Source organism: Scleropages formosus, chromosome 13, assembly GCF_900964775.1.
Source record: "Scleropages formosus chromosome 13, fSclFor1.1, whole genome shotgun sequence".
NCBI classification, from domain to species: Eukaryota; Metazoa; Chordata; class Actinopteri; order Osteoglossiformes; family Osteoglossidae; genus Scleropages; species Scleropages formosus.
This window is the reverse complement of record NC_041818.1, coordinates 24188840-24215779: the sequence shown is the minus strand read 5'-3', so window position 1 is coordinate 24215779 and position 26940 is coordinate 24188840. Positions and strand designations below refer to the sequence as shown.

Below are 26940 nucleotides of genomic sequence, written 5' to 3'. Positions count from 1 at the left end.
AGATTGTTTTATTATGTACATGTTGAACAGCTACCGGCTGAGCGCTGTCTGAACATTCCCACAGCGCTCATGCACTAAACGAGGAAAATCTTTTTCGCTGGCATTATAGTCACTGTAACAGATATCAAATTCCAGGAGCAGTGGATTCGAACCCTTCGACCGAGCACAGAGGCTCCATCCTGACCTCCCGGATCAGATCCGACCTTGCCGAGACACGGGTTCTCGTTCCGGAAATCATTCCGAGACGTTTTTGGAGGTTTCTCCAACGTGCGGCCTTCGAAAAGCCGTGACGTCGAGATGAAGAGCGAACGGGCTGGTTGGAATGGAAATCAGCGGTGTATTCCTACAAAAGACAATTAGTACCTTCTGAGGCCATGTGTGTTTCCTCCAGCGCGTCACTTCCCTCCCACAGTCCAAAGACGTGTGGTTTAGGTGAATCGGTGGCTCAAAATCGCCTTCATTGTGTCTTTATTGTGTGTAGTTGCCCTGTGATGGAGTGGCGTCCCGCCCAGGCTGTACCCTGCTCTGTACCCTGCTGTGTACCCTGCTGTGTACCCCGCGCTTTCCAGGACCGACTCCAGTCCTCCGCAGCCCTGTGCTGGATGAGCAGTCTGCTAAAATTAAAGATCAGAAACAGATTTATGTCCAGATATAAAGGCAAACAAAAGCCCCGTCTGCCACCCATCCTTCAGTTAGGAGCCAATTTTTCTATTAAAACAATGTTTGAGAGTTAAAATACAGTAGCACTGTGTCCATAAATGATTCATCTCAAGAACAAATGAAAGCGTTCAGTTGATAAGTCCTGCATTGCCAGTTTATTGTACAGGTAGAAATAAGCAGAGATTCTTATTAGATGTCTTATTGATAGTATTTTTTGACTTTAGTTTGGGGTGTACAGACAAACCAGGGTCGACATTAGAAAGGCTCCAGAAAGGCTGTCAGTCCCACGAGAGACACACTTCCTGTTCCGTGTTTGCAGTGAGACACAGATGTTCGGGGCCTTCCGGTGTCCCCTCCCCAGACAGGACCGGCTCGCTCATCTCCAGGCTCGTGCGTCCGGTGGGCTGCGGGTGGACGACGGGGGGTCTCCGCCAGACCCCGAGTGAGGACGAGGTCCCAATACGGGCGATACCTTTCCAGGCCTCCATCCTGGGGGCTTCCTCGCTACTGAAGGTCGTACAGAAGGTCCTGAACATTCGCCGCAAGCTCCTGAAATGTTGGACGATCTTCTGGTTTCTGGGGGGTCAGCGAAAGAGGAGGAAGTCGGGATGCGAAACAAGATGGACAAAGTGCGGGCAGGTGAGGTTTATAAAAGTGTGACTCGGCCGAGTACGGTAAAAATGAAGACATCACGTCTGGTGGCACGAATGACTGGTTACGCGACAGTGAACATTCATACAAAGAGTGAGACAGTCAACCGGGCAATATGCACATGTGGGATGTGTCAGCTGTACGCACGTCATTCCAGCAGGCCATCATTATGCTGTAAATCCTTTCGTTGGCCAGTTGGGGGCGGTAGAGGCGCAGGCCAGAGGAGACCTTCTGCACGATGTCTGTGTTATTAAGGCGTTCGTAGGGCATCTTGCCCAGGGTGTAGATTTCCCACATCAGAACACCTGGTGGTGGAGAAAGGAGTTGAAGTTAAGTGGCGAGTGAAGGGATCGAGGGCTGTCTGGAGAGCGGCCGTCTGGTCGTCTTCAGCGAGGGACGGTGGCTGGGGGGGGGGTGCTCACCGAAGGCCCAAACGTCTGACTTGCTGCTGAACTTGCAATAAAGCAGGACCTCGGGCGGGGACCAGCGCACCGGGAACTTGGAGCCCGCAGAGCTGGTGTATTCGTCATCCAGGACGTACCTGGAGAGACGGAGACGATGAGCGAGTGCATGAGGCAGAGGGTGGACGGGGTGCGCGTGCGGGGTTACGAAAGGTCCCTCAAAAGTAGGGGCAGCTGGTGGTGCAGCGGTTAGAACTACTGCCTTTGAGGCCAAAAGACACAGGTTTGAGTCGTGCTTCCGGGTGCAATACCCTTGAGCAAGGTACTTCCCCTAAAAGTTACTCCAGTAAAGAAAAAAGAAGAAAAACCCCGCTGTAGAAATAATTGTCACTTACATTTATTTAGCAGATGCTTTTCTCCAAAGCAACTTCCAGTGAACTCTACGTAGTGTTATCAGCCCACACACCTTATTCACCGCGGTGACTTACACTGCTAGATACACTACTTACACTGGGTCACTCATCCGTACATCAGTGGAACACACACACTCTCTCTGTCACTCACACACTATGGGGGAACCTGACCAGCATGTCTTTGGACTGTGGGAGGAAACCAGAGCACACCAAGGAAACCCATGCAGACACAGGGAGAACATGCAAACTCCACACAGACTGAGTGGGAATTGAACCCACATCCTCTCATGCCATCTAGGCACTGTGAGACAGCAGTGCTACTCGCTGTGCCACCGTCACCGAAATGAGTAAATGTGATCTAACTGTACATGTATTTCATCTTGTTCTTTTTATTGACTAGTGCGAATGCGGTGAATTTACCTTGAGAGCCCAAAGTCGGTGACTTTAACCGTTCCTTGGGAATCCACCAGACAGTTCCTGGCAGCCTGAGAATGAAACGTGACCAGAGCATCTGAATGAACCTGAGTGCAAAGTGCTGTTTTTTTTTTTTTTTTTAAATAACACAAACCCCCTAAAATTTCAGCGATTTGAGGAAGCAGTTGGAAACCGAGTCTCCTGGTCGCGGGTTCCGCTCTAATCCCGACCCGGTGACATACGATCGCGAGCTGAGCTCGTACCAGGTCCCTGTGGAGGTACTGCTGAGACTCCAAGTAGGCCATGCCTTCGCTCACGTCCTTGCACATCTCCAGCAGCTGCACCGGGTGCGGGTTCTTGATGCCGTCGCGGAGGAAGTCCAGCAGGCAGCCGTTGGACAGGTACTCGGTGACGATGTAGATGGGTCTCTGCTTGGTGCAGACCCCGTACAGCTGAACCAGATTTGGGTGCTGGAGGTTCCTGTGCGCCCGGAAAAGAGAAGAGCCTTTTGACTACCGTCACCTTTCCAGCGTGTTGTGAGGACGCGCCCCTTGAGGAAACAATCGGGGTAGCGCTTCATGTCCGGAACCTGCGGGGGACCCTGACAGGAGTGTCTTCGATTTTACTTTATTTGATTTGCATTATAAATGTAAACGTGTACAAACACATGGCTATATATATAAATATTGTATGTAAGGACATGCGGGGCAGCTGGTGATGTAGTGGTTAGCCACGCTGCCTTTGGATCCAAAGGTTGTAGGTGCAATCCCCACCTCTGCCTGTAGTACCCTTGAGCAAGGTACTTACCCTAAATTGCTCCAGTAAAATTACCCAGCTGTGTAACTAGGTAATTGCAAATTGCTTTGGAGAAAAGTGGCAGGTAAATGTAAATAAGGTACAAGAGTAAATGGCTGAGCTGCCGCGTTCGTTCCTGCAAGACTCACATCATGACCTTGGCCTCGTTGATGAAATCGTCTTCCGACATGGAGCCCTCTTTAATCATCTTGATGGCCACATCGTGGCGGCCCTGCCACTTCCCGTACTTGACCACTCCGAACTGCCCGCTGCCCAGCTCCTTGATGCAGGTCAGGTGCTGGGGGTCGATCTCCCAGACTCCTGCGGTCAGCAGAATCCAACAACCGCCGCGATTAACGGCGGGGAAAAACGGACGTCTCGACCTGAATGGCTCATGGGGTTCGAGATCAGACTCATGGAGAAACAGAGACACGGAGTCACCCCCCCAGGTAAGGAGTCACCGTATCCGAGGCCGGCTGTGGACGGGGCGCTCTGGGTCGTGTTCGACACGATGTACTTCAGCCGGCTCGCCAGTCCTGAGCGGGAGTGAGTGCACAAACACAAAAGAGACTTCAGCAACGGTTTCCTCTTTCTTCTACAAGGGTACCTCTACATTTATTCATTTAGCAGACGCTTTTCTCCAAAGCGACGTACATCTCAGAGAAAATTCAATTTGTGCATTACATTAGGAGAAAGAGACATAGCTGCAGACGTGATTCTTAAGTAAACCTGGTTTGTTACTTTCCACTTGATGCACCGATGTTCATCACTTGAGTTGGTGCATAAAACGCAGGATAGATGAATCCTGATCACCTTCCGACAATTTTTTATTTTTTTTTTAAAGGTACACGGACATTTACGTACAATGCAAGAGTGGCGGCTGCGTAAAGGCTCATCTAGGGACGATCATAAAGTTAGGGTGCATGAACATTTACACCGTACATGAGCCGGAGAGATCTTGGGCGAAACGGATCCGGAAAAGGTGAGTTCTCAGACCCCGCTTGAACGCGGACAGAGTTTCAGCAGTTCTGAGAGAGGGGGAGGTCGTTCCACCACAACGGAGCCAGAACCGAGAACCTCCGAGCTTTGCCTTTCGTGCAGGGGACCACCAAGCGAGCGGAAGTAGACGAGCGAAGAGGCCTGGCTGGGGTGTAGTAGTTGATCAAGTAAATAAGCAAATAGGGTAAATACTGGCTAGTTCAGGACTCTAGGTGCACGGGCAGGCCTCTTAGCAAGCGTCGCTGACCCGCCATGGGTCCGGCACGGGTTTGGCACCTGCGGCGTTGTGCTGGTGGTATTTGATGAGCTCAGGGATGTTGCTGAAGTTGTGCTTCTCCGCCAGGTAGAACTGGCCCTGCTGGTTGGTGCAGATGTTGTAGTGCCTGCAGGATCCGTTGGTATTCCTTGAAGGGTGGAGAGGAAATCAGAGTCACCGAACGGCGGGGATTCACGGGTGCTCTGTGTGTGTGTGTGTGTGTGTGTGTGTGTGTGTGTGTGTGTGTGTGTGTGTGTGCACTCCTCACAAAAGGCCACTTGTTCCTTGCTGACCACAGCTGGGAAAGCGCGAGGAATCAAATCCCGGTTTGCACGAAGATCTCCATCGTCTCTGCCGCTTCATGCCACAAAGCGGACGAAAATTACCTCGCTCCGTACAGGTAGGTTTACACCGCTGGCAAGTTGAAAATTAACTTAGAATAACTGTCCCGTGAGGTTTGCTTAAAAACGCACCTTCCAATCACAAGTTCCTACCCACCTGGTTAGGAAAGACAAAGCCATTGCTTTGTTGGTGTGAACACACACACACACACACACACACACACACACACACACACACACACGCCTTACTCTGGAACTTACCCTCCCACCTTGGTGAAAACAGAGACCGTGTACTTTCCAGCCTTGCTCGAATCCCGCACCAGAAACCCCCCGTCTTTGTTCTGTAACACAGCCAGAAATAATCAGCTCGAGCGGCTCCAGGTGCGAGGGGCCGGCGCCCGAGGTGACATAACGCACGTGACAAGCGGAGAAACAGCATCTTCAGCTGAGACACGACTGGGCGCTCAAGCGAGAGGAGAAGAGGCTGCCGATCATTTACATAGGTGTATTTATAAGCAGGGCCTCGCCGATTCGTAGCGGCCGAAAGCGGGTCTGGAGCGCAGAAGCGTGCCGGATCAGGATCCCGAAGGCGCAGACGGTTGCCCGGCAACACGCTGTCGGGCGAGGCCTCTGCCAAGGCGACGGTCGGCGGATCGGAACTCACCTCTTTCCTCAACAGGTTCTCCGCCTGGCTGCGGCTCATGTTTTTGCAGTACCAGCTGTCAGGGGAACAAGGTGAACAAGTGGGCGGTGACCACCAGGGGGCGCTCACTCACTTGCTCGTTCACTCATTCGCTCACTCGCTCACTCGCATTTCCATTTTCCCAATTTCATTTCCTGACACACCTTGACCGGTCATCACCTACGTGTTGCACATATAAAACACATTCTGAACGCAACCGATTTTTCATTGATCGTCACTTCATTTTGACCACGCAATCAGCGCCATCCAATCACCGATGCGCTACTTACCGCGCAAATTCGGACCCCGGCCACGAAGCGCGAGCGAAGGTCCGAGTGCGAAGCTGCGCGGAAGTTCTACTTACTCGTACAATTCCAGGCCGTCCCGAAACTCCATGACGTAATTGCTGGGAATGTACCCCTCGTTGCTGCAGCGGGAGGGCAGGGCAAAACCACTGGATTAGGGTCTGTCTGCACCTTGTGCCCAAACAGTTAAAGGAACACAACGATTCACGTTCATCAACACCCTGGCTATAAAGGGAACTTGAAATGTGTATTTCTGCCAGATCTATTTTTTTTTAAAATTACTCTGAAGGATGGCACGGCGTGATAGATTGCAGAAGGACTCGCGGGTAGATCGCGATAGCGGGGACGTCTCGGTCCGTGACTCTCGTTATAGCAACCAGTAGACTGTGGTCAGGGGTTTCCCGTAGTGGCAGCTGCTCCAGGGAGGTGGCAAAAGTTGCTCTGCAACAGCCCCCCCATCACACAACCATGTCACCTGATATTTATCTGATGCTTTTCTACAGAACAGCTTACAATTATTTGCACAGCTGGGTAATTCTACTGCACTAATTTAGGGTAAGGACATTGCTCAAGGGTACTACAGTCAGAGGTGGGGATTGAACCTGTGACCTTCAGGGCCAAAGGCAGCAGCTCTAATCACTACACTACCAGCTAACAAAGTGTTACTGACATTTACAGTAAAAGTGACCTGCCTGGTTTTATAGGGGGAAAGTTGAAACATTAAATAATAATAATAATAATAATGAGCAGGGGGTGCAGTGGTGCAGTGGGTCAGACCACAGTCCTGCTCTCTGATGGGTCTGGGGTTCGAGTCCTGCTGGGGGTGCCTTGCGATGGACTGGCGTCCCGTCCTCGGTGTGTCCCCTCCCCCTCCGGCCTTACGCCCTGTGTTACCGGGTAGGCTCCGGTTCCCCGCGACCCCATATGGGACGAGCGGTTCTGAAAGTGTGTGTGTGTGTGTAATAATAATAATAGTAGGATGACAAATACAATGGAGTACAAGTCATTTTCTTTGCAAATGTGCAGCACCTAAGTAAAAAAAAAAAAGCCTGGATGTGAAAAACTACACTGAAAAGCAGTTTCGCCCAAAATGTAATTGAACACGAGTAACGCAGTAAATGTAACTTGCTCATATGCACCTCCGGCTAAGAGCTGCCGACACCGACGCTGGCGCAGGGCTGTTCTAACTGAATGCCTGACTTGTCGTGTGCAGTTAACACAGGTCTGGGACCCCTGAAAGACTGTTATTCCTTCAGGAGCGAATCGCCGAATCGCCGAATCGCCGCCGGGCTCCTGCTGAGGCTGCAGCACGAGCACCGGCTCCGGTCCAACGAATAAGAACCGATGAGCTGGCGAAAGCTGAACTCGCGCGGGCTCCGATGAGCTGAAGTTTGGATTACTTACGCCCCTGAACACATGCCCTCCCCCCCCCAACCCCCAGCACCAACGCCATCCCTGGCCCCTCACCCGTATTTGTCGCGGGCCTTCCACCAGTTAGTGCTCGCCACTTCCAGGATGACGTACTCCTCTCCCACCTCCAGCCCCAGGTCCTGCTCTGTCATTGGGGTGTATTCGTACTGAGCGATGACTTTCATTGCCGATGAGGAGGTGGGCTGCGGGGCTGGGGGCGGGGGCTGGGGCTGGGCCTGGGGCTGGGGGGGTAGCGGCCTGGAAGCCTTCTCCTGAAAAGGGAGGGTATGGGGGCGGTCGGGGATGAGCAAGAGGTGCATGTGGACCGTGAATCTTGCTCACGTGGAGCGAATGTACGTTGGGCGAGGGGACCAACCTCGCTCGGGGTGGGGGGCAGCGGCTTCCTGGACTTGCGCCGGGAATTCTGGGATGAGATTCCTTGGAGGAAAGAGCAGAGTTCCTGTTAGGGACTGCATCAGCCCGGCCTTGTGGAACGACAAGCAGCTCCACGAAGGGGGGCACTGACCTCTGGGCCGCATCTCTAACACCTTACACCCCACGGCCTGTTTGACCTCCTGCTGGCAGCACAGCCACAGCCCGTCCGCCCAGAAGCAGGGGTGATACTTCTGCAGCAGGTCCTTGTTGTACTGCACCTCTGTGGTGAGGGAGGCGGCACATGACGGTCAGCGACCTACGCGAATTTCTCACCTCGCCCCCCGCCGTGGGCCGAAACGGGTGCCGCACGTTCCGTCGCTGAGATCGGTTGCCCTCCGGAAAACAGCGAGGGCCGAAGCCCATAAACGTACTTAGAAGGGAAGAATCTGTTTACCCTGCAAACGTCTTTGGGATCTCAACCGCAGAGGAGTCAAACTGGCTCCAAGGTAAGAGATTTTTCTCCAAAAATAAGGTGATTGTCGCACCACCGGGTTCATATTTACTTGCATTAATTTACCAGATGCTTTTCTCCAGTGGGCCATGTGATGATTTCTATGCAGTATTTAGCTGACTTTGCTGACTTTGGAGAAGCTCTCCATTTACCGACGACGGTCGGTCTACGTCCCTACACTCACCTATGGTCATGAGCTCTGTGTAATGACCGAAAGAATAAGATCGCCGATACAAGTGGCTGAAATGAGTTTTCTCCGCAGGGTGCTGGGACTCACTCTCCGTGACAGGATGAGGAGTTCGGACATCCGGGAGGAACTCGGAGTAGAGCCGCTACTCCTCTGCATTGAGAGGAGCCGGTTGAGGTGGTTCGGGAATCTGGTAAAGATGCCCCCCGGGCGCTTCCTTTTGGAGGTATACCAGGCACGGCCAACTGGGACGAACGAGACCCCGAGGTCGACCCGGGACCCGCCGGAGAGATTGTATCTCCCAGTTAGCCTGGGAGCGGCTGGGGATCCCCCGGGATGAGCTGGAGGAAGTTGTGAGGGACGGGGACGTCTGGGCTTCTCTACTCTCCCTGTTGCCACCGCGACCAAAGAAGGACTAAGCGGCCAAGGAAACGGATGGATGGATATTTAGCCGACACCTTTACCCAAGTGCCTTGCAGTGCAAAATATACTACAGTAAACACCCTACAGTCATTGACTCTTCTGTACAACACAGGTATTTGAAACACATCTTTGGACCATGGGAGGAAACCAGAGCACCGTGAAGAAACTCACGCAAACTTAGGAAGAATATGCAGACCTGACACAGGCCGAGTACGGGTGAAAAGCCCCATCTTCTCACACCATCCAGAAGGTGTGAGACAACAGAGCAGCCCGCTGCACCACCGTGCCTCTCGGGAATCTCTTTCGCATTTCGCTTTTCAGCGTGGGTCACGTTTCCAGGGTCGGGCACCGACCTTCCTTGAGCTTCCGAATCCACTGCTTCCGAATCTCGTCCGTCTTGGCGAAGACGTAGAGAGGCCCTTCGTCGTAGATGATCTGCAAGGGTTCGAGTCGGAGGGAGGAAGCGCAGAGACTTTAAACACACCCTTATTGTACCACGGTGCACAGCCTGGCGCAAATTCTCAGCGTAACACTCTTCCTATTTTTTTTAAGCTTGAAATACCTTTGAAAAGAATCCGCTGTAAATAAGGAACTACATTAACGTACAATTACAGTCACGTGGCCGGAAAAAATCCCCTCGTGAAAAAGCAGTACGTTTTGCAGCACGGGTCAGCGTCGGGATTTTAACATTTGTTTACTGGGTCACGCCTTAAAAAATATTCCCAAAATACACTTGCATCCCTTCAAGGCTTTTCTAAACGACGCGCACTTTGCGCAGGCGTCGTTCGTCCTGAGCCGAGCGGCTCCAGCCCCGGGACGGCTCTTCAAGAGGAAGTGAATATTTAAAAAAGCACGCGCATTTCCTACATTCAGACCCCGCAGGGTTCACGTCGTGGACACCGAAGTCGGGACCGCGGCTCTCGGCTCACCGCCGCTCTTCCGTTTGCCTTTTCCTTCCTCTCGCGCTGCTCACGCTCACATCTGCTGGCGGGGAGCGGCAACGGAACCTCCCCGCGTTTCGTGTCCATCGGCACTTTTCTCACAATCATTATTCACTTTTTAGCAGCTGCTTGTTTTCCTGGCAGCTCTACGGCTCAGACTTGGTTCTCCTCGACACGGATCGCGAAACACGCAGGACCCCGGTCGGGACATCGGGCAGAAACTAGTCAGGGACAACGGGGGGCGGTGGTGCAGCGGGATTGACCGGGTCCTGCCCTCCGGCGAGTCTGGGGTTCTAGTCCCGCTTGGAATGCCTTGTGATGGACAGGTGTCCCGTCCTGGGTGCGTCTCCTCCCTCTCCGGCCTTACGCCCTGTGTCGCCGGGTTAGGCTCCGGCTCCCCGCGACCCCGTATGGGGGAAGCGGTTTCAGACAGTGTGCGTGTGTGTTCAGTGGCGAGTTTTCGAGCTGGAGTATAGGAAGCAGCGCTGGTTGGGAAGATGTCGTTTATCGGTCTCGTATTCAGAGCGAACTCGCGTGGCCCCTTGCACTTTATTGTAGGACCGTGGACCGCAGGGCTGCGGGTGCGAGGCTCACCTGGAAAGGGAACAGTCGCTCCGGGGGTGCGTTGGCCTCCGGGAGCACCTTCTCCACACACTTGACCTTCTCCAGATCCACCGTCCCCTTCAGGCTTTTCTTCTTCTGCAAATGGGATGAGACGGTCGGGGACATGGTGAACAAGTCCCGCACGCTGACGTCTTTACGCCCCCCAGGCGAGCCTTCGCTTCCCTATCTACGCGCCGTGGGTTTGGCCCGGCGCTGCGAACGGGGGTCAAACTCTCATCTCCTTACAGAAAGGCAGCAAGCCGTGTTTGTGCTACTTGACGTGACTCGCGCTAATCCCGCGTTGCTTGCCGGACCGAGCGCCGCTTCGATCGGTCCGACGGCGCGGGTCGCATACGTACCCCTTTCTCTGCGTCATAGTCGTAGTAGGAGAGCTGGCGTTGCTTCAGCGTGAACAGCCTTTCCTTGTAGTTCAACGGCGACGTCTTCTTCTTTTGCTGAGAGCGCTTTATGAAGAACTCCTCCAGAACGATATCTGCCATCGCCCAAGCAGACCTCTCGCTTTACCTGGAGAGGACAGCGCGCCGTTATTTACCGTGTCGCTGGAGCCGGTAACTCCAAATACCATCTCGGGTCAAGTCAAAGTGGCTTCATCGTCATTTCAACCACGTGCGGGTGGTCCCCGACTTGCGATGCGGTCACGTTCCGTAAAACCCGTCGTAAGCAGAAAATATCGGAAGTCGAAAATGCATTTAATACACTGCGGCAGACCGGGAGATGCGGATCGCTGTCGCCGCCCAGCATGGCGAGAGAGTATCGGTCCACGTATCGCTTGCCCGGGGAAAAATCAAAATTCGAAATACGGTTTCTACTGAGTGTCAATCGTAAAGTGGAAAAATCGCAAGTCGAACCATCGTAAATCGGGGACCGTCTGTACGGCCGACACAGCACACAGTGAAACGAAACAACGTTCCTGCGGGACCGTGGTGCTACATAGAAACAACAGAGTTACGTACAGGTGACGACATAAAGTGCATGTGTGCAAACAGCACGAGGCAGTACAGTAATGAACAAAACAATAAACACAGTAAAAAACAAGAGATTGCAACACAATGATAAATACTATAGATATAAATATGATTAAGTTATTTCCCCATGTTTGTTCTCTTAAAAGCCCAGCAGCTTTTACTGAAAATAAGCTCAGTGGCACAACGAGTAGCGCTGCTGTCTCACAGCGCCTGGGCGGTGCAAGAGGATGTGGGTTCGATCCAAATTCAGTCTGCATGGAGTTTGCAAGTTCTCCCTGTGTCTTTGTGGGTTTCCTCCGGGCGCTCTGGTTTCCTCCCACCCTCCAAAGACATGCTGTCCAGGTTCACCTATAGTGTCTGAGTGACACAGAGTGTGTGTGTGTTCCACTGATGTATGGATGAGTGACCCAGTGTAAGTAGTGTATCTAGCAGTGTAAGTCACCGCGGTGAATAAGGTGTGTGGGCTGTTAACACTACATAGAGCTCGTTGGAAGTCACTTTGGAGAAAAGGGTCTGCTACATAAAAATATACTAATTAGCAGCAGAGAAATACAGCTGGTCAGTACAGTATGGTGGAACAGTGTTCAGTTGAGAATCTGATCATCTCCCGATCAAATTCTGAAACATACACTCAACTCGCATACATATAACTAGTAAGCAGCAGCGAGTAACTGATTCTTCTCAGAATGGATCATAAATCACCGCTGGACACCTGAATACGTATCTGTATCCACCTGTTGGGGAAATGCACTTTCTCGTGGCGTCAGTTCCCACGCGGTAGGGGGGATTCTTGAGGAGCAGCACTGCGCCGTAGGCTCGTGCTGCACTGCTGCTACCGCCGGACTGTCACGCGAGAAGGTTTTACACCTGCCAGCGGGCACTTCACGCTGCTGAAACCATGATGGGGACTTACAAAGTCACACCGTGCAGAAACTGTGTGTGTGTGTTTGTGTGTCATGCTATATCACATCCGGTTCAGCAAACGCTCAGGCGTGAGGTGGCAGCGGGTGGACTGCAATTAGACTACACGAAACACTACCAAGGAACCGTGCGACAAAAATAGCGAAGAATCCCAAATTTAGGAGACTCAAAAGAAGCGCCGGCACAGCTGCCCGAAAAGCACCGCTGTCTCTCCGGCCTCCTCTGTCTTTCACCGGAGCCCTTCGTTGGGGTTCGTTGGCCTCACCCGGTGCTCCTTTCACCAGGTACGGCCATGAGTCTCGGAACATTTCGTTTATGCGGCTCGCACCTTCGGCTTCGTCAGCGGTAATGACAGCCTTTGACGAACGCGCGTCCTCCAGCCCACTTCCTTAAGCCGCGTCTTCCTTCTCCTTCTCTCTGCTGCATGGTGATGTTGGCCCACTTCTCGTTCCGTTGCAACGCTTCGCTGTTACACGCGCTCTTTGCTTTGTATTTTTGCTTTTGCCCTCATGCTGCCAGCGGTACTTTCTCAGCTCCCTAATCTAGCTAACCTTCCCGGAATGATGCCTTGCCTTGCAGATGGTGCTGACGTCTCGCAGCACCTATGGGACGCGGGTTTCATCTCCGCGCGCTCGGGGTGGAGTTTGCACGATGTCCACATGCTCAGATGGGTTTCCAACCGCAGCCAACCAACCGATGTCAACAACTGCTTGTCCTCAGCGGGGTTGCGGCGAGCCGGAGCCTGTCCTAGAGGCGCGGGGTGCAAGGCCGAGGGGGGACGGGAGACACCCTGGACGGGACGTCACTCCATCGCAGGGCACCCCAAACGGGACTCAAACCTTGGACCCAGCCTAATCCGCTGTGCCATCACACCCCCCTTTCAACCACAGCCCGAAATGTAAACGCAAGCAGATGGCAGCTGACGCGCGCATCCAAACCGTAGCCGAGTCGGCTCCGTTCCCATCTCGCCCGGCGAATTCCTGCGCCGCTGTGCCAGGAGCGCAGGAGCAGCCACAAACTCCGGCGCACACAGCAGGGTAATCAACAGCGTCGGTTTTTTTCGACACCCAAAACATGCGTCAATGACAATGAGGACTCTGACATGAACACGAACCTCCGTTCAACGCGATCCCTCACGGGGCGTCAGATGCCCTCGTCGGTCCGAATTCCATTTACTCATTTGCCTCCATCCGGCCTTTACCGTGTAGTTCATTTTTTTTTTTTTTTGAATTTCAGACACTTCTGATCCCTGCTGAGCAAACAGTGCAATGTTATAAAACATGACTATGATTAAAAATATGCAAAGTTTCATTCACATTTCAACCACAGGCTTTCACAGCCACCTCACCTGCTCTCACTCTCCCTCCCATCTCATGTGTGTTAATGCAACCATAGAGGAGATGCGGGATCTGATGTGCCCCCCTCAAGACTGAAGGACGACTAGGCACTTAAAGGTGGAGGTCAAAAGTCCAGTAGCTGGCGTCCATTGTGACGTGGCAGCATAAAACCGGTCCAGACCCAGACGCTGTATAAATGTATAATTTCTTATTCAAAGTAATACCTACTTTTAAATCAAGAGGTTTTCCCGAACCCCGACAGATGAGCCTGAGATACAAAAGCTTCCTGAAATCCAAACCAGCGGAGCTGTGATCACCAGTCCTGTTGTCCCAACCGTTAAACCCCCCCTCCCTCGGTCCCTTAGCGACCCAGGAGTTTATTCCAGAAAAGGCCCGAAATTGCACTTGAAATTCGTATCCCAACCTTATTAAAAAAAAAAAAAAAGCATGATTTGAAGTCACGATGAGGACTGACACTTCACCCGGTCGCATCTAGTCTCGGAAAGCGCCCGGGCCGCCCCGTCCGGGACAAAACGAACGCGAGCGAGGAGAGCGCGCGAGCAAACCAGACAGAGCCGGCTTTAGACCAAAGAACAGGTTTACCTTTCCTTCCAGATCATCAATGGAGCTAAACGAGCGAGCGTGTGCCGGTACTGTCGCGGAGCGGTCCGCGTTCGCTCGCTGCTGCGGCCCCGTTTATTTTAGACTTGCCTCTTAACCATTTCCTGCTTTTTGCACTTGCTCATCGCCGCCACCACTTCGCACCAGCTGTATGTGTAACGCTGCAGCGCGAAACGCAAGGACACACAAGTGACTACGTACGTATGCAGCTGCTACCGTGTACAGACTGACGGTGCTTCTTATGCGTCTGTGATCATGCATGGGAGGAGTGTTCAGAGCGAGCAGAACTGCAAAGCGCCATGTGCTCAGTGTAGATCAGTTGGAGCACAGATCATGGAAATTTACATTTATTTATCTATCAGACATAATGACAGTCTACCGATTGGCTTTGTTCACATAATAATCTGTTGTTTGGGTGGCATGGTGGCACAGTGCGTAGCGCTGCTGTCTCACAGCGCCTGGGTGGTGTAAGAGGATGTGGGTTCGATCCCCATTCGGTCTGTGCGGAGTTTGCATGTTCTCCCTGTGTCTATGTGGCTTTCCTCTGGGTGCTCTGGTTTCCCCCCACAGTGCAAAGACATGCTGTTCAGCTTCCCCCATAGTGTGTGAGTGACAGAGAGAGTGTGTGTGTGTTCCATTGATGTATTGGTGAGTGACCCAGTGTAAGTAGTGTATCCAGCAGTGTAAGTCACCGCGGTGAATAAGGTGTGTGGACTGATAACACTACATAGAGCTCGTTGGAAGTCACTTTGGAGAAAAGTGTCTGATCAATAAATAAATGTAAGTATCACAGGTTATGTGGCGCACTATCAACTTTGCACGGAAACGCTGCAAATCAGCCGATCTTCATCTGCTGCTCAATCAAAGGGTGTCGATTCTGACAGCCTCGCATTTTGGGCCTGACATGTCACGCCCGTTTTTTTACTGAGAAACATCTAGAGCGACTTGCTGTGCCTCCCTTTAACTGTAAAAAGCAGTTTTGCACATTGCGGCCTCAGTACTCCAGGGATTCGCATTTTTTCCGAGTTCACACACTGCCAATGTCCCTGTTCATCAAAAACACTCGACATGCTTAAAATCACAGTGCAAAACCTTTTAGCTTCAACTTCTTGCCTTTTGACCCGCTAATAGTTGCTACTGGTCTGCTCAGTTCTGCTGGGACGGTGCAATTTGGTGCGAAACGCTGTCTCCCATGGGCAGCCCCTCCTCGTCTCTCTCCACTGGCTTCCCGAATCATCCCAGGTCAAGTTCAAGATTCTCGTTATGATGTACAGTATAAGACGGTCAAAGGGTCTGCACCCAGAAACCTTCAAGACCTCCACTTGTGGCCACTTGGGGGTCCCACTCAGAAGGGGTCAAAAACCTAAAATAAACTCGTTCTCAAATTAGGCTCCGATGGAATATGATGAGCACCCTCTTTCCCTCAGAGCTGCTGAATCCTTCCCAGCTTTCAAGAATGGTGTGAAAATCCATCTCTTTTCTAGCTACTTCTCTCCGAATCTTGTAACAGCTGCAGAAATTTGCACCAAACCATCAGTCACGAAATGATCGTCGATATGATCGTCTCCAGTCGGAGACTTAATCCAGTACGCAGCTACCCCTGTAATGAGCGACTCTGGAAACGGGGCCATAGGGCAAACCGACTGCACTTTAACATTGTTGCACGTCTGCATCTGTGACGATTAGTTTGTTGTGAGATGCATGTCTATTTTCCAAGAGCCGTACTTCTGCCCGGAGGAGAGCATCTCCTGAAGATTAAATCTAAATGCACCGTGTGTCAATGAAACTGAAGGCCAAAATACAGAGCAATTATTTGAGATGTTCCCTCTCATCTGAACTCTGTTTCCTTTTTTTGGAGGGTTATTATCTTTTTTAACCTGCTGGTTTCGAGCATGCACAAACAACGCACCGAAAGTCAACTTTCCCTCACTTGAAACCCACGATAGACTCCTTTTGTCCCTTTTCTCTTTGCCCTTCTGCCCCCAGCAGGGGGCACGACTTTGCCCCGCAGGTAAAAACCTGCTGGTGGGTGGGTGCGCAATAAGTGTAAATTCTCTAAATATTACATTCAAATCAGAGCATTTAAAACAAAGAAAAAAAATATCACTCACATTGCACCCCACTTACCTCATCACCCCCCCTCCCCCCCAAGTATATGTATCACTTATGATGCCAGTATGTCACCTAGCAACTTCAGAGAGCCTCTCGGGGCCCCGCTCACCCCCCGCCTCGATCGAGTCTCCTTCTCGCCGAGGCCAGACCGGTCCAGAGAGCGGAGGCAGCAGCCGCAGCGCAGCGACGCAGACTGATAACCCCCCAGTCCACCGTGGTAGGAGACAGCCGGAGACCAAAACGCACCCGCCAACGCGAGCTCTCTTTGCTCAGTTCCCCTTTCTGCTTCCTGCTTATTTTCATACCGCTTCGCTCGGTCACCCTGCGCTCCTCCGAGACACTCGGTGTACAACTATTGCGATGAATGAGCTTTTTTTTTTTTTTTTCAAGCTGTTCTCCAATTTTTCGTTTCATATTTCGTGTTGTGGTTTGGGTGTAGGTTTACCGGATTCAGAGACGTTCAGCCACAGGGGTCGAACTCAGGGACACGGGAGGTGCTGGGAAAGCAGAAAATTTTAATGCGTTTTTTTTTTTTTTCGGTTGTGATCATTTTTTCTTCCGTATTCTGATTTTGTCGTCCGATGGACTAAAAGCCAGCTGTAATTTTACAGACAAAGGAAACTGAAGCACTGCAGGCTGGGAGACATGTTTGCGTTCAGATTAGGGTTAGGGTTAGGTGCTGATGGGCCTGATTGCACCCCATACCGGTCACGTGGCGCTCGCTGGGGGAAGCGTTCATGACGGCGCGGTGGGCCACCCTGACCGACGACATCAACCCGAAGCTGGGACTCCGCCACGTGTGACAAGATTGCCAAGCAGACGAGGCCCGAGACCTTTCTAAGGTGTATTTACAAACGTCTGACACCCTGGCAGAGCTGTGCTCACGCTGGTAGATTCTGCCCTAAACCCGGCAGAAGCTTAAAGTCACATTCCAAGAGGGCAGGCGAGCGCTTTCTCCAGCTGCTAAGATTAGAAACTGGCATCAGTAAAATAAAATATCAGTATTTTTAAAAGTATAGTGGTTTGTAGCATTGCTTTGGAATCTGAAGATCCCAGGTTTAACACCCAGATACAGTAATAAACCCCTGAAGCTGAAAGTGGTAAATCATTGCATAATAATAATAATAAAAACACTAATAATAATAATAATAATCATTCATTCACGAAACACAGGAAAAAATGTATTAATTAATTAATTAAATTAATAATAATAATAATAATAATAATAATAATAAATCTGTCCAAGGCGACCTACTAGACCCATAGGAGCTGTTGCCATGAGCCTCCTGAGCACTAGGTGGCGACCTATCGAGGTTTAACCCCCTCGCCGCTATATTTGGAGGTACTTCCGGTAGAGCTCTTCCTCTTCGCGTCTGCATCCGGTCTGCAGTCATGGTGAGCTGTCGCCGGCTCTTAAGCCCTTCTCGTAATCTGCTGTCATCTTCTGAATGCGAAGGGCTGCCTGGCACGTAGAGGCGCATATTTTGTAAAGTCGCCCTTTGATTATTTTCACGTCTCAGTATTAAAGTCCCCGGCGCTACGGAAAAGGGACACAGTCCACGTAATCGTCGGGTCCCCAGTAAATAATGGCGGCCGCCGGTGGAGTGTTTGATGTCCACACAGCTGGTTGATGAAGCAAAAAAAAAATGTACAAACGCACAGAAAATCCGCCACGAAACCTGAACTGCCGTTTTCTGCAACGGCGAATGCGCTGTTTTGTGTTAATGGCTGGAATTTATACAATTCGAGGGTTCGAAATACAGTTTGAGTTTGTTGGTTCGAGTCCCTCATCACTCACTGCAGTATTTTAATAGGTTTATATATAACTTAAGCACCACTTGAGAAGGTGTCAGGTAAGCAATATTTTAATATGTTAAAATATTGTTGTTGGGAAGGATCTGCAGTATTTGGTTTGGATACTACTACTAGTATGAACTGGATGGATGGTGGTGATGCCATGGCAGCGGGCCCTGGCTGGCTTGAGAAGAGTGTACAGCGTGTATTTTTGTTACGTTGATCGCTCCTTCTTTCTTCTTTGCGGTTCAGGTGAACGTACCCAAGACCCGCAGGACGTACTGCAAAAAGTGCAAGAAACACCAGCCGCACAAAGTGACCCAGTACAAGAAGGGGAAGGACTCCCTGTACGCACAGGGTGAGCGAACCCATCGCGCTGCCGTCCGTGTGCGGACCGCGGTGCGACCCTGTGTGTGTGTGTGTGTGTGTGTGAGAGAGAGAGAGAGAGAGCTCTGTGGCGCTGCCTGCTGACCTTACTGTGTGTTTCTTCTTCATTTCAGGAAAGAGGAGATATGACCGAAAGCAAAGTGGTTACGGTGGTCAGACGAAGCCGATTTTCCGGAAGAAGGTACATTTATTAATTATTCTCTTCTTTTCTCCATAGACACCTGCAAAATTAATGTACCTGGAATTATTTACCCATTTATACAGCTGGGTTGTTTTTACTCAACCAATTTAGGGCAAGTACCTTGAGATGAGATTCGAACCTATAACTTTTGGGTCCAGAGGCAGCTGCGCTAACCACCTTGGACAAATATAGTTTCATAGTTTTGGCAGGAGCTGATGGAGCTGTGAATGAGTCATTAAGGAGCAAAAATCAGGAGTTAGGAGAGAGGAAATTTTAGGATGTAAACAGCTGTTGATTGTTTTGATGAAACATTGAGGATCTGCTTAACAGCTTAGTCTTAATTTTAATTAATGGCTTGGACTTGTGGGAAGAGCAGTGAAACAGGCAGATGAAGGTGATCTTTTGGACTGCCTGGGATGGAGGCTGCTGGTTCGTGTCCCTGGAGGGGACTTGCTGTAGTACCTTGAAGTAAGAGTTTTTCCACGCTGACTTCCAGTTAAATGTCGTGGCAGACACTATTTTGGGCACAGTGTCTGTCCAGTCAGCTTGTCCAGTACCACTGTTTACATAACATTTACATTTTTTCATTTATCTGGTACTTTTCTCCAAAGCGACCTAGTATTAAGCTACTTAGCTATGTACCAATTATACAGTTAGGTAATTTTAGTGGAGCAATTTCTGGGTAAGTACCTGGTTCAATGGTACAAGAGCTGGAGGTTGGATTTGAAGCTGTGACCTTTGGGTATAAAGGCAGCAGCTCTGTCTCTGTGATCTACTGTCCAAGGACCCAAGGTAGTGGCTTAAACTGTTTGGTGGCCCGGGGTGGACATTGTTAGCTGCTAAAGCTGTCTTCGCAATATGTCCCTTGAGTCATATATGAATATACACCTCGGAACTCAAACGTAATTCGTTACAGAAGGGCGTTCGAGTTCTGAATCAATTTTTCCCATAAGAAATAATGTAAATTGGATTAATCTGTTCCAGACCCCCAAATGATTGCCTATTTAAACCTATATACATACATACCCGATGCACTGGAACCCTCCCCACTCCTCATCACACACACTATGAATGCCACTTCTTTTCTTGAATTTCTCGAAGCACCCCCTACTAGCCTTGAAAGGCTCACTATCATCACTCGTTCCAAGGGCGTCTTTAACGAGGTCAGCTTGCAGCATCCTTGCTTTTTCACATATTACTGCCTCTGATATACTATCACCGGCTAACTGTTTTTGGTTTATCCAAATTAACAGGAGTTTTTCAACCTTATCAGTTACCTGTGCTCTTTGCTTTGTAATAGATTTCACTCCTTTAGCAACATCATCTGCTTTGATGGTCTCTTTATTTTTCAGTATAGTGCAAATCGTAGATTTAGGCGTTCCATAGTATGCAGCCGGATCAACCACGTGAACACCTCTCTCGTGTTTTTCAATTATTTCCTTTTTTACCTCTATCATGGCTCTCACTATTTTCCATTTTGGCTGATTGCTTTCAGTAGTAACCTTCTTAGGAGCCATGATAGCTTGTTTAATATAAGATATAAAAAAAAACGCAAAAACACGTGGAAATTCACAGCACAATTCAGCGAGATGTTCACTCCGAGTTTTCAGGCAAGACTGATTCATACAGAGTCATACGCATCATACGCACCCTTTGTTTTACGGGAAAAAAGACATGTCACATGTCCGACAGGTTTTGGCCTGAAAGGTTCATAGGTTCGAGTTCCGAAATTTCGTTCGAGTTCTGAGACATTTTTTCTCAAACAACTTGTTTGAGTTCCAAATTATTCGAGTTCCGAGGTTTCACTGTATATTCATGAATTCTTGAATGCATGAACATTGGTGCATAAAGTGGAAGCAGACTGTTTGCTTAAGAATGACATGTCTGCAACTGTCTTTATCTTAATGTAATGCACAAATTGTATTTCTCTGCGATGTACATCGCTTTGGAGAAAAGCGTCTGCTAAATGAATAAATGTAAATATGATACTGGGGATGAGAGCTGCTGTGTCCCTCAGGATTTTAAAGGTTTGAAAACAGTTTGAAAGGAGCATTTTTCTTTTTTTAAACTCTTGATTTGACAGAGAACTTAAATAAGCCAAAAATATGCTAATTTCCTGTCATTTAAGTTTGGTAAGGAACCAAATAATGTGTACTGACAGTGTACTCATTGGCTTTGTTCCATAATAATCTGTTTTTGATAGCATTTTTTTCCAGATCTTACATTTACATTTATTCATTTATCAGATGCTTTTCTGCAAAGCGATGTACATCTCATAGAAAATAAAATGTTTGCGTTTTATTAGCAGAAGAGAAATAGATGTAGACGCATGATTCTAGTTATTTCATTACTTTCCACTATACGACCCAATGTACATCACACGAATAGCTTCTTAAGTTTCTCCGAATATCAATTCCTAATCACCTTCCTAATAACATTTTTTTGCTTGCTTTACGTTTTAGTTCTTGCTTTACGTTCTTTCAAACTGATCACATATGAGGCCAGAATAGAGAACACAGTCTATCTCATACAGTGGAAATATCACAGATTTCCTTGCTGTGTCGCTGCAGTGGCGGTGCTGTCAATTTTGCATGGAAATGCTGCAAATCAGCTGATCTTCATCTGCTGCTTGATCTTGTGAGCCTTGCGTTTTGGGTCTGATGTGTCATGCCTGTTCTGTACAACCGCTACACTACCCGCTGTCTCATAGCTGTCCTATGTTTTTGGCAGCGTGAATTAAACATGTAGCTTTACATAGAATTGATGAGGAGTCCTTGGATCGCTCCGTGTCACATTTGACATACAACATTTTGGAGTAATGAACCAACTCTCAGTCCTAATTAATTCTGAAAGTTTGGGACCAACTATCTGAGTAGAAACGCAAAGCTGCCTCGGTAACTATAGGTCTAATCAGGTGCATCTTGTGAAGATTTGTGGCATTTAAATATGTGGTGTGTCCCTCATAGGCTAAAACCACCAAGAAGATTGTGCTGAGGCTGGAGTGTGCAGAGCCCAACTGCAGGTCCAAAAGAATGCTGGCCATCAAGAGGTGCAAGCACTTTGAGCTGGGAGGTGACAAGAAAAGAAAGGTAAGACCTGGGACCGCAGCTCTGATTGTCTGGAATCCCTCCGATTGTATTGTCACTCAGGCTGGACTACAGGGAGAGCAGTGCAGCGGGCTGGTGGAGGTCCACACTGGGTCAAGGCATTTCTCTTTGTCTTGTTGTGCCCTGGTCTCTGGGGTGGCCTCTGTGTATGTCATTTCTCAGGCTGGCCTCTTAATTGATCGAGATACGACATCTGTTATTGGCTACAGGTAAATGTTACATGCTGCAGATTTGTGTGTGTAATATTTTTCTTTACTACTTAATTGTTCCACTCTTAAGTGGGAGCAGTAGAACAGAAGGGTCATTGTGTCGAGGGAGAGATGGAATTGATCCCGCTGCTTTTCGGCTGAGTTCAGAAGCCGATTTAGCTCAGGCACCTCGGAATCTCTGGTTGACAGCAGTGGTACCTGATTCTGTCCTGCGTCGTGGTCAGTGACTCGCTATGTGAAAGCTGTTGTCACCTTCTTGACACACTTCTTTTTTGTGGAGGAGCGAGTCGGGTGCAACGTGGTTTGACAAAAACAATGTGATCAACAGCTCAGTCAAACTTCCTTTGTAGCTCAGCGACAACAACAAGTCAAAAATAAGCAATGGGGCCTCAGAATCCTTCCTGGGAACCTCAGTTTTAGTGCCTGGCAATTAAAGCTCACTGCTTTAGGCTTTACACGTTTTATGTAATAATGCAACCTGGAATGGGCCGTGAGAGAAAGCCCAGTTCACGTGCACGTTTCTTCCCGTTCCTGAACTCGGAACCCTGTGTCCTGTTGGGTGTTGTCTGACCGTTGTTTTAAATTGTCTGTCTTAGCGTTTGGAGTCTGATGCTTGAAATTAAGAAGAATAATTGCTTCAGTCACATTCTAAATTCTGTATTTTTGCTTTTGTTAGGGGAACTGAACCTTATTATGTTTTCAGTAAATAATAGTGAATATGAATTCTGTGAATTGACCTTGTAGTCTTAAGCAAGTCATGTCTTGGGTCAGAATGGTGCCATGTAAATTCATTTATTTTCTTTAATTTAGGGAAAATGCATTAGAAAATCACAGCAAAAGACTTTTAGATGATTAAATCTAAAGATCAAATGATTAAAGTTTGCATAGTTTAAACAGGTCCATAATTTGACGGTTTGCCATTATAGATATTGTGTAACAATTAATTGATAGCAGTTAACATTAACAGTTTTGCAAATACTAACCTTTCTGCAACTGTCTTTTGTTTCTTTCAGGGCCAGGTCATCCAGTTCTAAGCTGCTCCATCTCGGTTTTCTAATGGTCTTATTGTCAATAAATTTAAAAAAAAAAAAAAAAGTAGCCTGTCATTCATTTTGAGGATCTAAGTAGTCACGGCGACAGGACTTCAGTAAAATGGAATACGGTTGGTTAAAAAAAAAATTTAAAGGCAGCTGGCATAAGGTAATTGATTTCACATAAAAATATTGTTGTGCAAAATCAGTATGAGTCCTGAGTTGGACCTCATTTCCTGTCTCACTTCCGTTGTCCCTTTCTGGGTCTGTTAAAAGTGCCGATTGTCCTGCGGTTACAAAATACTGTTGGCTTTGTTGTCGCGGTGGAAATACAGCCATTTTTCATGGAGTCTGGGATCCAGTGTGCTCGGTGTGACCACGAGCAGAGCTGTTCCAGTTGGGTTGACTTGAACGTTAGTTGTACTGAGCAGCTTCTGGATTCCCATTTCCTGGTACGAGGGCAGGATTTGGGTGACGTTACACTCTGGATTGCAGAACTTCCAGCTGGGCAGCATGGCCAGGGTGATGGGGAAGAAGCGTGGACCGCCTATCTCCTGCCTGTTGATGATTGCCACTGCGAGTTTGCCGCCTGACAGGGGTCGTTCCCACACCTCAAAGTTATTCACCTGGGAAGAGAGGTGAGCCACCACGGACCGTACGTGTTAACTGCGTACTCTGGGACAGCGCTGCCCAGACGGAGTCGTGGCGCTAAAGACAGACAGGTGACTTGTTTACCTTTGCTGTGCGACGCCCCTGCTTCCCCAGGGGGTCTTGGTTGATGGCAATGACATCGCGGTTTTGCAACAGTGCTTTGGATTTCGGGTCGATGTTCCGCAGGTCATTTGACATGAGCAGGGGAGCAGCCATGATCGCCCACAGGGCCATCTGGGTCATCTGTTGGTCCAGACTGAGCCCAAAGTTCCCCAAGACCAGCTGGGGAGAGGGGCAGAAAGGTGTCAGGGTTAGAGGTCAGTAGAGCAAGTGAGTCACAGGGGGCTCCGCTGTGAGCAGGAGGACAGCCGAGTCGTGTACCATGTCTGGATCGTTCCAGCCTCCAGGTCCGGCTGCTGGCACGATGAGGTCTTGGTGCTCGGCTGTCCAGTCCAGTATGCCCGTCACGCTGGTCCACGCGTCGTACACGTCGGCGTAGTTCCGCCAGTGGTTACAGTACTGGCGAATGGCGGTGTAGTTGGGCTGAAATGGATTAGTGACACACACACACACACACACATTCCTGTGAGCAGTGCAGAGAGCTGCCTTTGCTCTTGACTAAGAAGCAGCTCAGATGAAGGTCTGTTGTCTGCTTCGTTAAGTCTGCTTGCTGCCTGCGATAAGGTAATATCTTAAATGAGCGTTACTACAGCAGTGTGTCGTTTCCTTCACCTTACCTGTGTGTACTGCCACTCGTACAGCGGCCACTCACAAGAGTAGAAAATACTCCTCCCTGTATTGTTCAAGGCCTTCGACATGTTTATGTAGCCTGTAAACAAGTACAGTACACTGAAATAATACAATTAACTATAATACATTTAACATGTCCTGTACCGTTAGTGCTATTTACCAAAATACGGCCGTGAAACATTTCTTAATTTTGAAGTCAGAAATGCCCAACCAAGTTCTCTTTACTGCAGCAACAGTGTAAAAAAAAAAAAAAAAAAAAAAAAAAAGTTTTATTTAATGCCCAGATTTAATATAAGAAAAACCCATTGCCCTGACCTTCAGCCAGTAAGGTCCACTTCGGCATGTTGCACCCGTCGAACTTGAGCAGGTCAACTCCCCAATCGGCGAAGGTCTTGGCATCCAGGTCGTAGTAACCAAAGCTGCCGGGGTAACCGGCGCAGGTCTTGGTGCCAACATCTGCGTATATCCCCAACTTCAAACCCCTAGAGTGGACCTGGAGATCGAATACCAGGGGTATATTTGGAACGTTACAATTTTGTGGAAATGAGTTAGTATATTACGTACGAAGGACGGAGCAGTTTCACCAGGCAGTGCACTATGCGACTGCTGATGACTTTGGGTGAGTATTTGCAGACAGCAATGAAACAGGACTTACTTGATACGCCTACATTAATGATACATATGGTGTAATGTCTGTTTTGTCCTGTAGAGGGCGGCATTGTATAAACATAATCAAAGGGGCTCTCAAGCACAAGGCCACTAAACTCCATTTCTTGGGCAGTTCCAGGAGTTTGAAGTTTTTTTTTTTTCTAAAATTTATCTATATCGTCAGTCACTTGATTCAACAAATTAGTGCCTTAACTGTGATTACTGAGTATCTCTTTTCTGTAGATACTTTTCAGTCCTGGATGGTGGCGAGGGCGTCTCAATACGAAGAAACTCACGTAGTCGGCGAGCTTCTTCATGCCTCCCGGGAAGCGTTTGGGGTCAGCCTGCAGACGGCCCTGAGCGTCACGGCTCGCGGAAGGCCAGCAGTCGTCTATGCACACGTACTCGTACCCGGCCTCCTTCCAGCCGTCCTTCGCCATGGCGTCGGCCATTTGCATGTAGAGGTTCTCGCTGTGGGGGGAGGGGTTCAGCACCATGTAAATGTTAACGGTGCCTCACACCTGCGATCTTGCGGACAGCTGGCAGGTGAGCTCCAGGAGAGCCCTGGAGCCGGATGTGTCTAGAGACTTTGGGAAGAGCTGCGGGGGGCAGTCGGGCCTCTGACCCAATGATCTACCGAATTTAAACCCACCAAAGCGTCACCCTGCGAATGTGGAAATCTTTCCATCACTGCAGCAGCCAAGGAACGCTGAACCGCTGAAAAAGACAAGCCTGGTGCCTTTTCATTTACCTTTATTTATTCATACAGCGGATACTGTTCTCTAAAGAAGCTTATTTTTACCAGAGCAAATCAGGGTAAGTACCTTGATCAACTTACGATGGGTCACTCATCCATACATCGTACCGATGTATGGATGAGTGGCCCATCGTAAGTAGTGTATCTAGCAGCGTAAGTCACCGTGGTGAATAAGGTGCGTGGGCTCATAACACGACATAGAGTTCACTGGAAGTCACTTTGGAGAAAAGTGTCTGATGGATAAATAAACGTAAATGTACTACAGCAGGAGGTGGGATCCAAGCCCGGGCCTTTGCATGGGTCTTGTCATTCTCAGCTGACAGCTCTAAGCACTGCGCCCCCTGCTGCCCCAGTTTGGAATCTTTCTTTGCTGTTTACAGACGATCACGTGCAGCACAGCTATAACAACATATAACAACACTTAGAACGGAGCTGTCATGGAAACGTGACTGGGGGGGGTGCGTGCAGAGTGATCGGAGGCTCGCGGCTACACAATCTTCTTACCTGATGCAGTTGTCGGGCTCCGCGTTGCAGTCCGTGTTGCACATGAATCTCTCCCAGTGCAGCCAACCCATCGCCGGGGTGAGGGCCAGACCGTTGTCCAGCGCTCGTGCCGCGGGCGCGAGCACGCACACCGCCAGCATAACCGTCTCGAGGGCTAACGCTGCCATCGTAACCAAAAACAGCGCCAGCGCTGTCGCGTGTGCCGCAGAAACCGCGCACAGCAGGTGACCGACCTGCGCGTCTCTTCCTGGTGCGAGCGGGGCCCCGCCTTGTTGCGGAGATTGACAGCGAAGAGAGCCAATCAGAGCGCTGGGGGACCGTTTAGCTGGCCAATCGCGGGTGGGCCCTCCGTCGCGCCCGGGAACGCCGAACGCGGAAGTTGTGTTTGTCGCCCATCGGGTTCGCCGACATAGCGCGCGGGAACAGGTGATCGCACACGTGCCCCGTCACGAGCCCGTCGTGCTTTTAATAACACCTGTGACTTTACACCACTATACGGACTCGGCTTCCACTCGAAAAACAGACGTTTTGAATTCATTCACTAACGATAATCTTCATTCTTTAAAAAGATTATTTA

The 26940-nt window shown here is 49.6% G+C and overlaps 3 protein-coding genes across 6 annotated transcripts; 1 reads left to right on the top strand and 2 right to left on the bottom strand.

Annotated features, from left to right (window-relative positions):
• Positions 1 to 755: 755 nt before the first annotated feature.
• btk (Bruton agammaglobulinemia tyrosine kinase) lies at positions 756 to 17618 on the bottom strand. 4 transcript variants are annotated; one of them, XM_029257645.1, is made up of 18 exons: positions 17600 to 17618; positions 10727 to 10892; positions 10359 to 10463; positions 9177 to 9258; positions 7854 to 7982; positions 7704 to 7765; positions 7385 to 7599; positions 5977 to 6039; positions 5595 to 5649; positions 5192 to 5271; positions 4610 to 4737; positions 3796 to 3870; positions 3484 to 3655; positions 2803 to 3019; positions 2546 to 2610; positions 1734 to 1852; positions 1459 to 1616; positions 756 to 1236 (listed from the first exon to the last, which is right to left on the bottom strand). In XM_029257645.1, exons 2-18 carry the CDS (start codon positions 10865 to 10867, stop codon positions 1165 to 1167), a joined length of 1938 nt encoding a protein of 645 aa, XP_029113478.1. In that variant the 5' UTR covers positions 10868 to 10892; positions 17600 to 17618; the 3' UTR covers positions 756 to 1164. The 4 variants fall into 4 exon arrangements, with proteins under 4 accessions (XP_029113478.1, XP_029113477.1, XP_029113475.1 ...); XM_029257644.1 differs by lacking the exon at positions 17600 to 17618 and adding an exon at positions 16454 to 16614; XM_029257642.1 differs by lacking the exon at positions 17600 to 17618 and adding an exon at positions 16417 to 16467.
• A 78-nt stretch (positions 17619 to 17696) lies between these two features.
• Positions 17697 to 23120, top strand: LOC108922830 (60S ribosomal protein L36a). Its single transcript, XM_018733209.2, has 5 exons — positions 17697 to 17739; positions 18391 to 18496; positions 18639 to 18706; positions 21673 to 21795; positions 23036 to 23120. The coding sequence occupies exons 1-5, from the start codon at positions 17737 to 17739 to the stop codon at positions 23054 to 23056; spliced, it is 321 nt and encodes a 106-aa protein (XP_018588725.1). The 5' UTR covers positions 17697 to 17736; the 3' UTR covers positions 23057 to 23120.
• Positions 23121 to 23211: 91 nt separating this feature from the next.
• gla (galactosidase, alpha) lies at positions 23212 to 26621 on the bottom strand. The gene is made up of 7 exons (XM_018733208.2): positions 26364 to 26621; positions 25399 to 25573; positions 24770 to 24947; positions 24442 to 24533; positions 24086 to 24247; positions 23789 to 23986; positions 23212 to 23679 (listed from the first exon to the last, which is right to left on the bottom strand). Exons 1-7 carry the CDS (start codon positions 26528 to 26530, stop codon positions 23347 to 23349), a joined length of 1305 nt encoding a protein of 434 aa, XP_018588724.2. The 5' UTR covers positions 26531 to 26621; the 3' UTR covers positions 23212 to 23346.
• Positions 26622 to 26940: the final 319 nt, after the last annotated feature.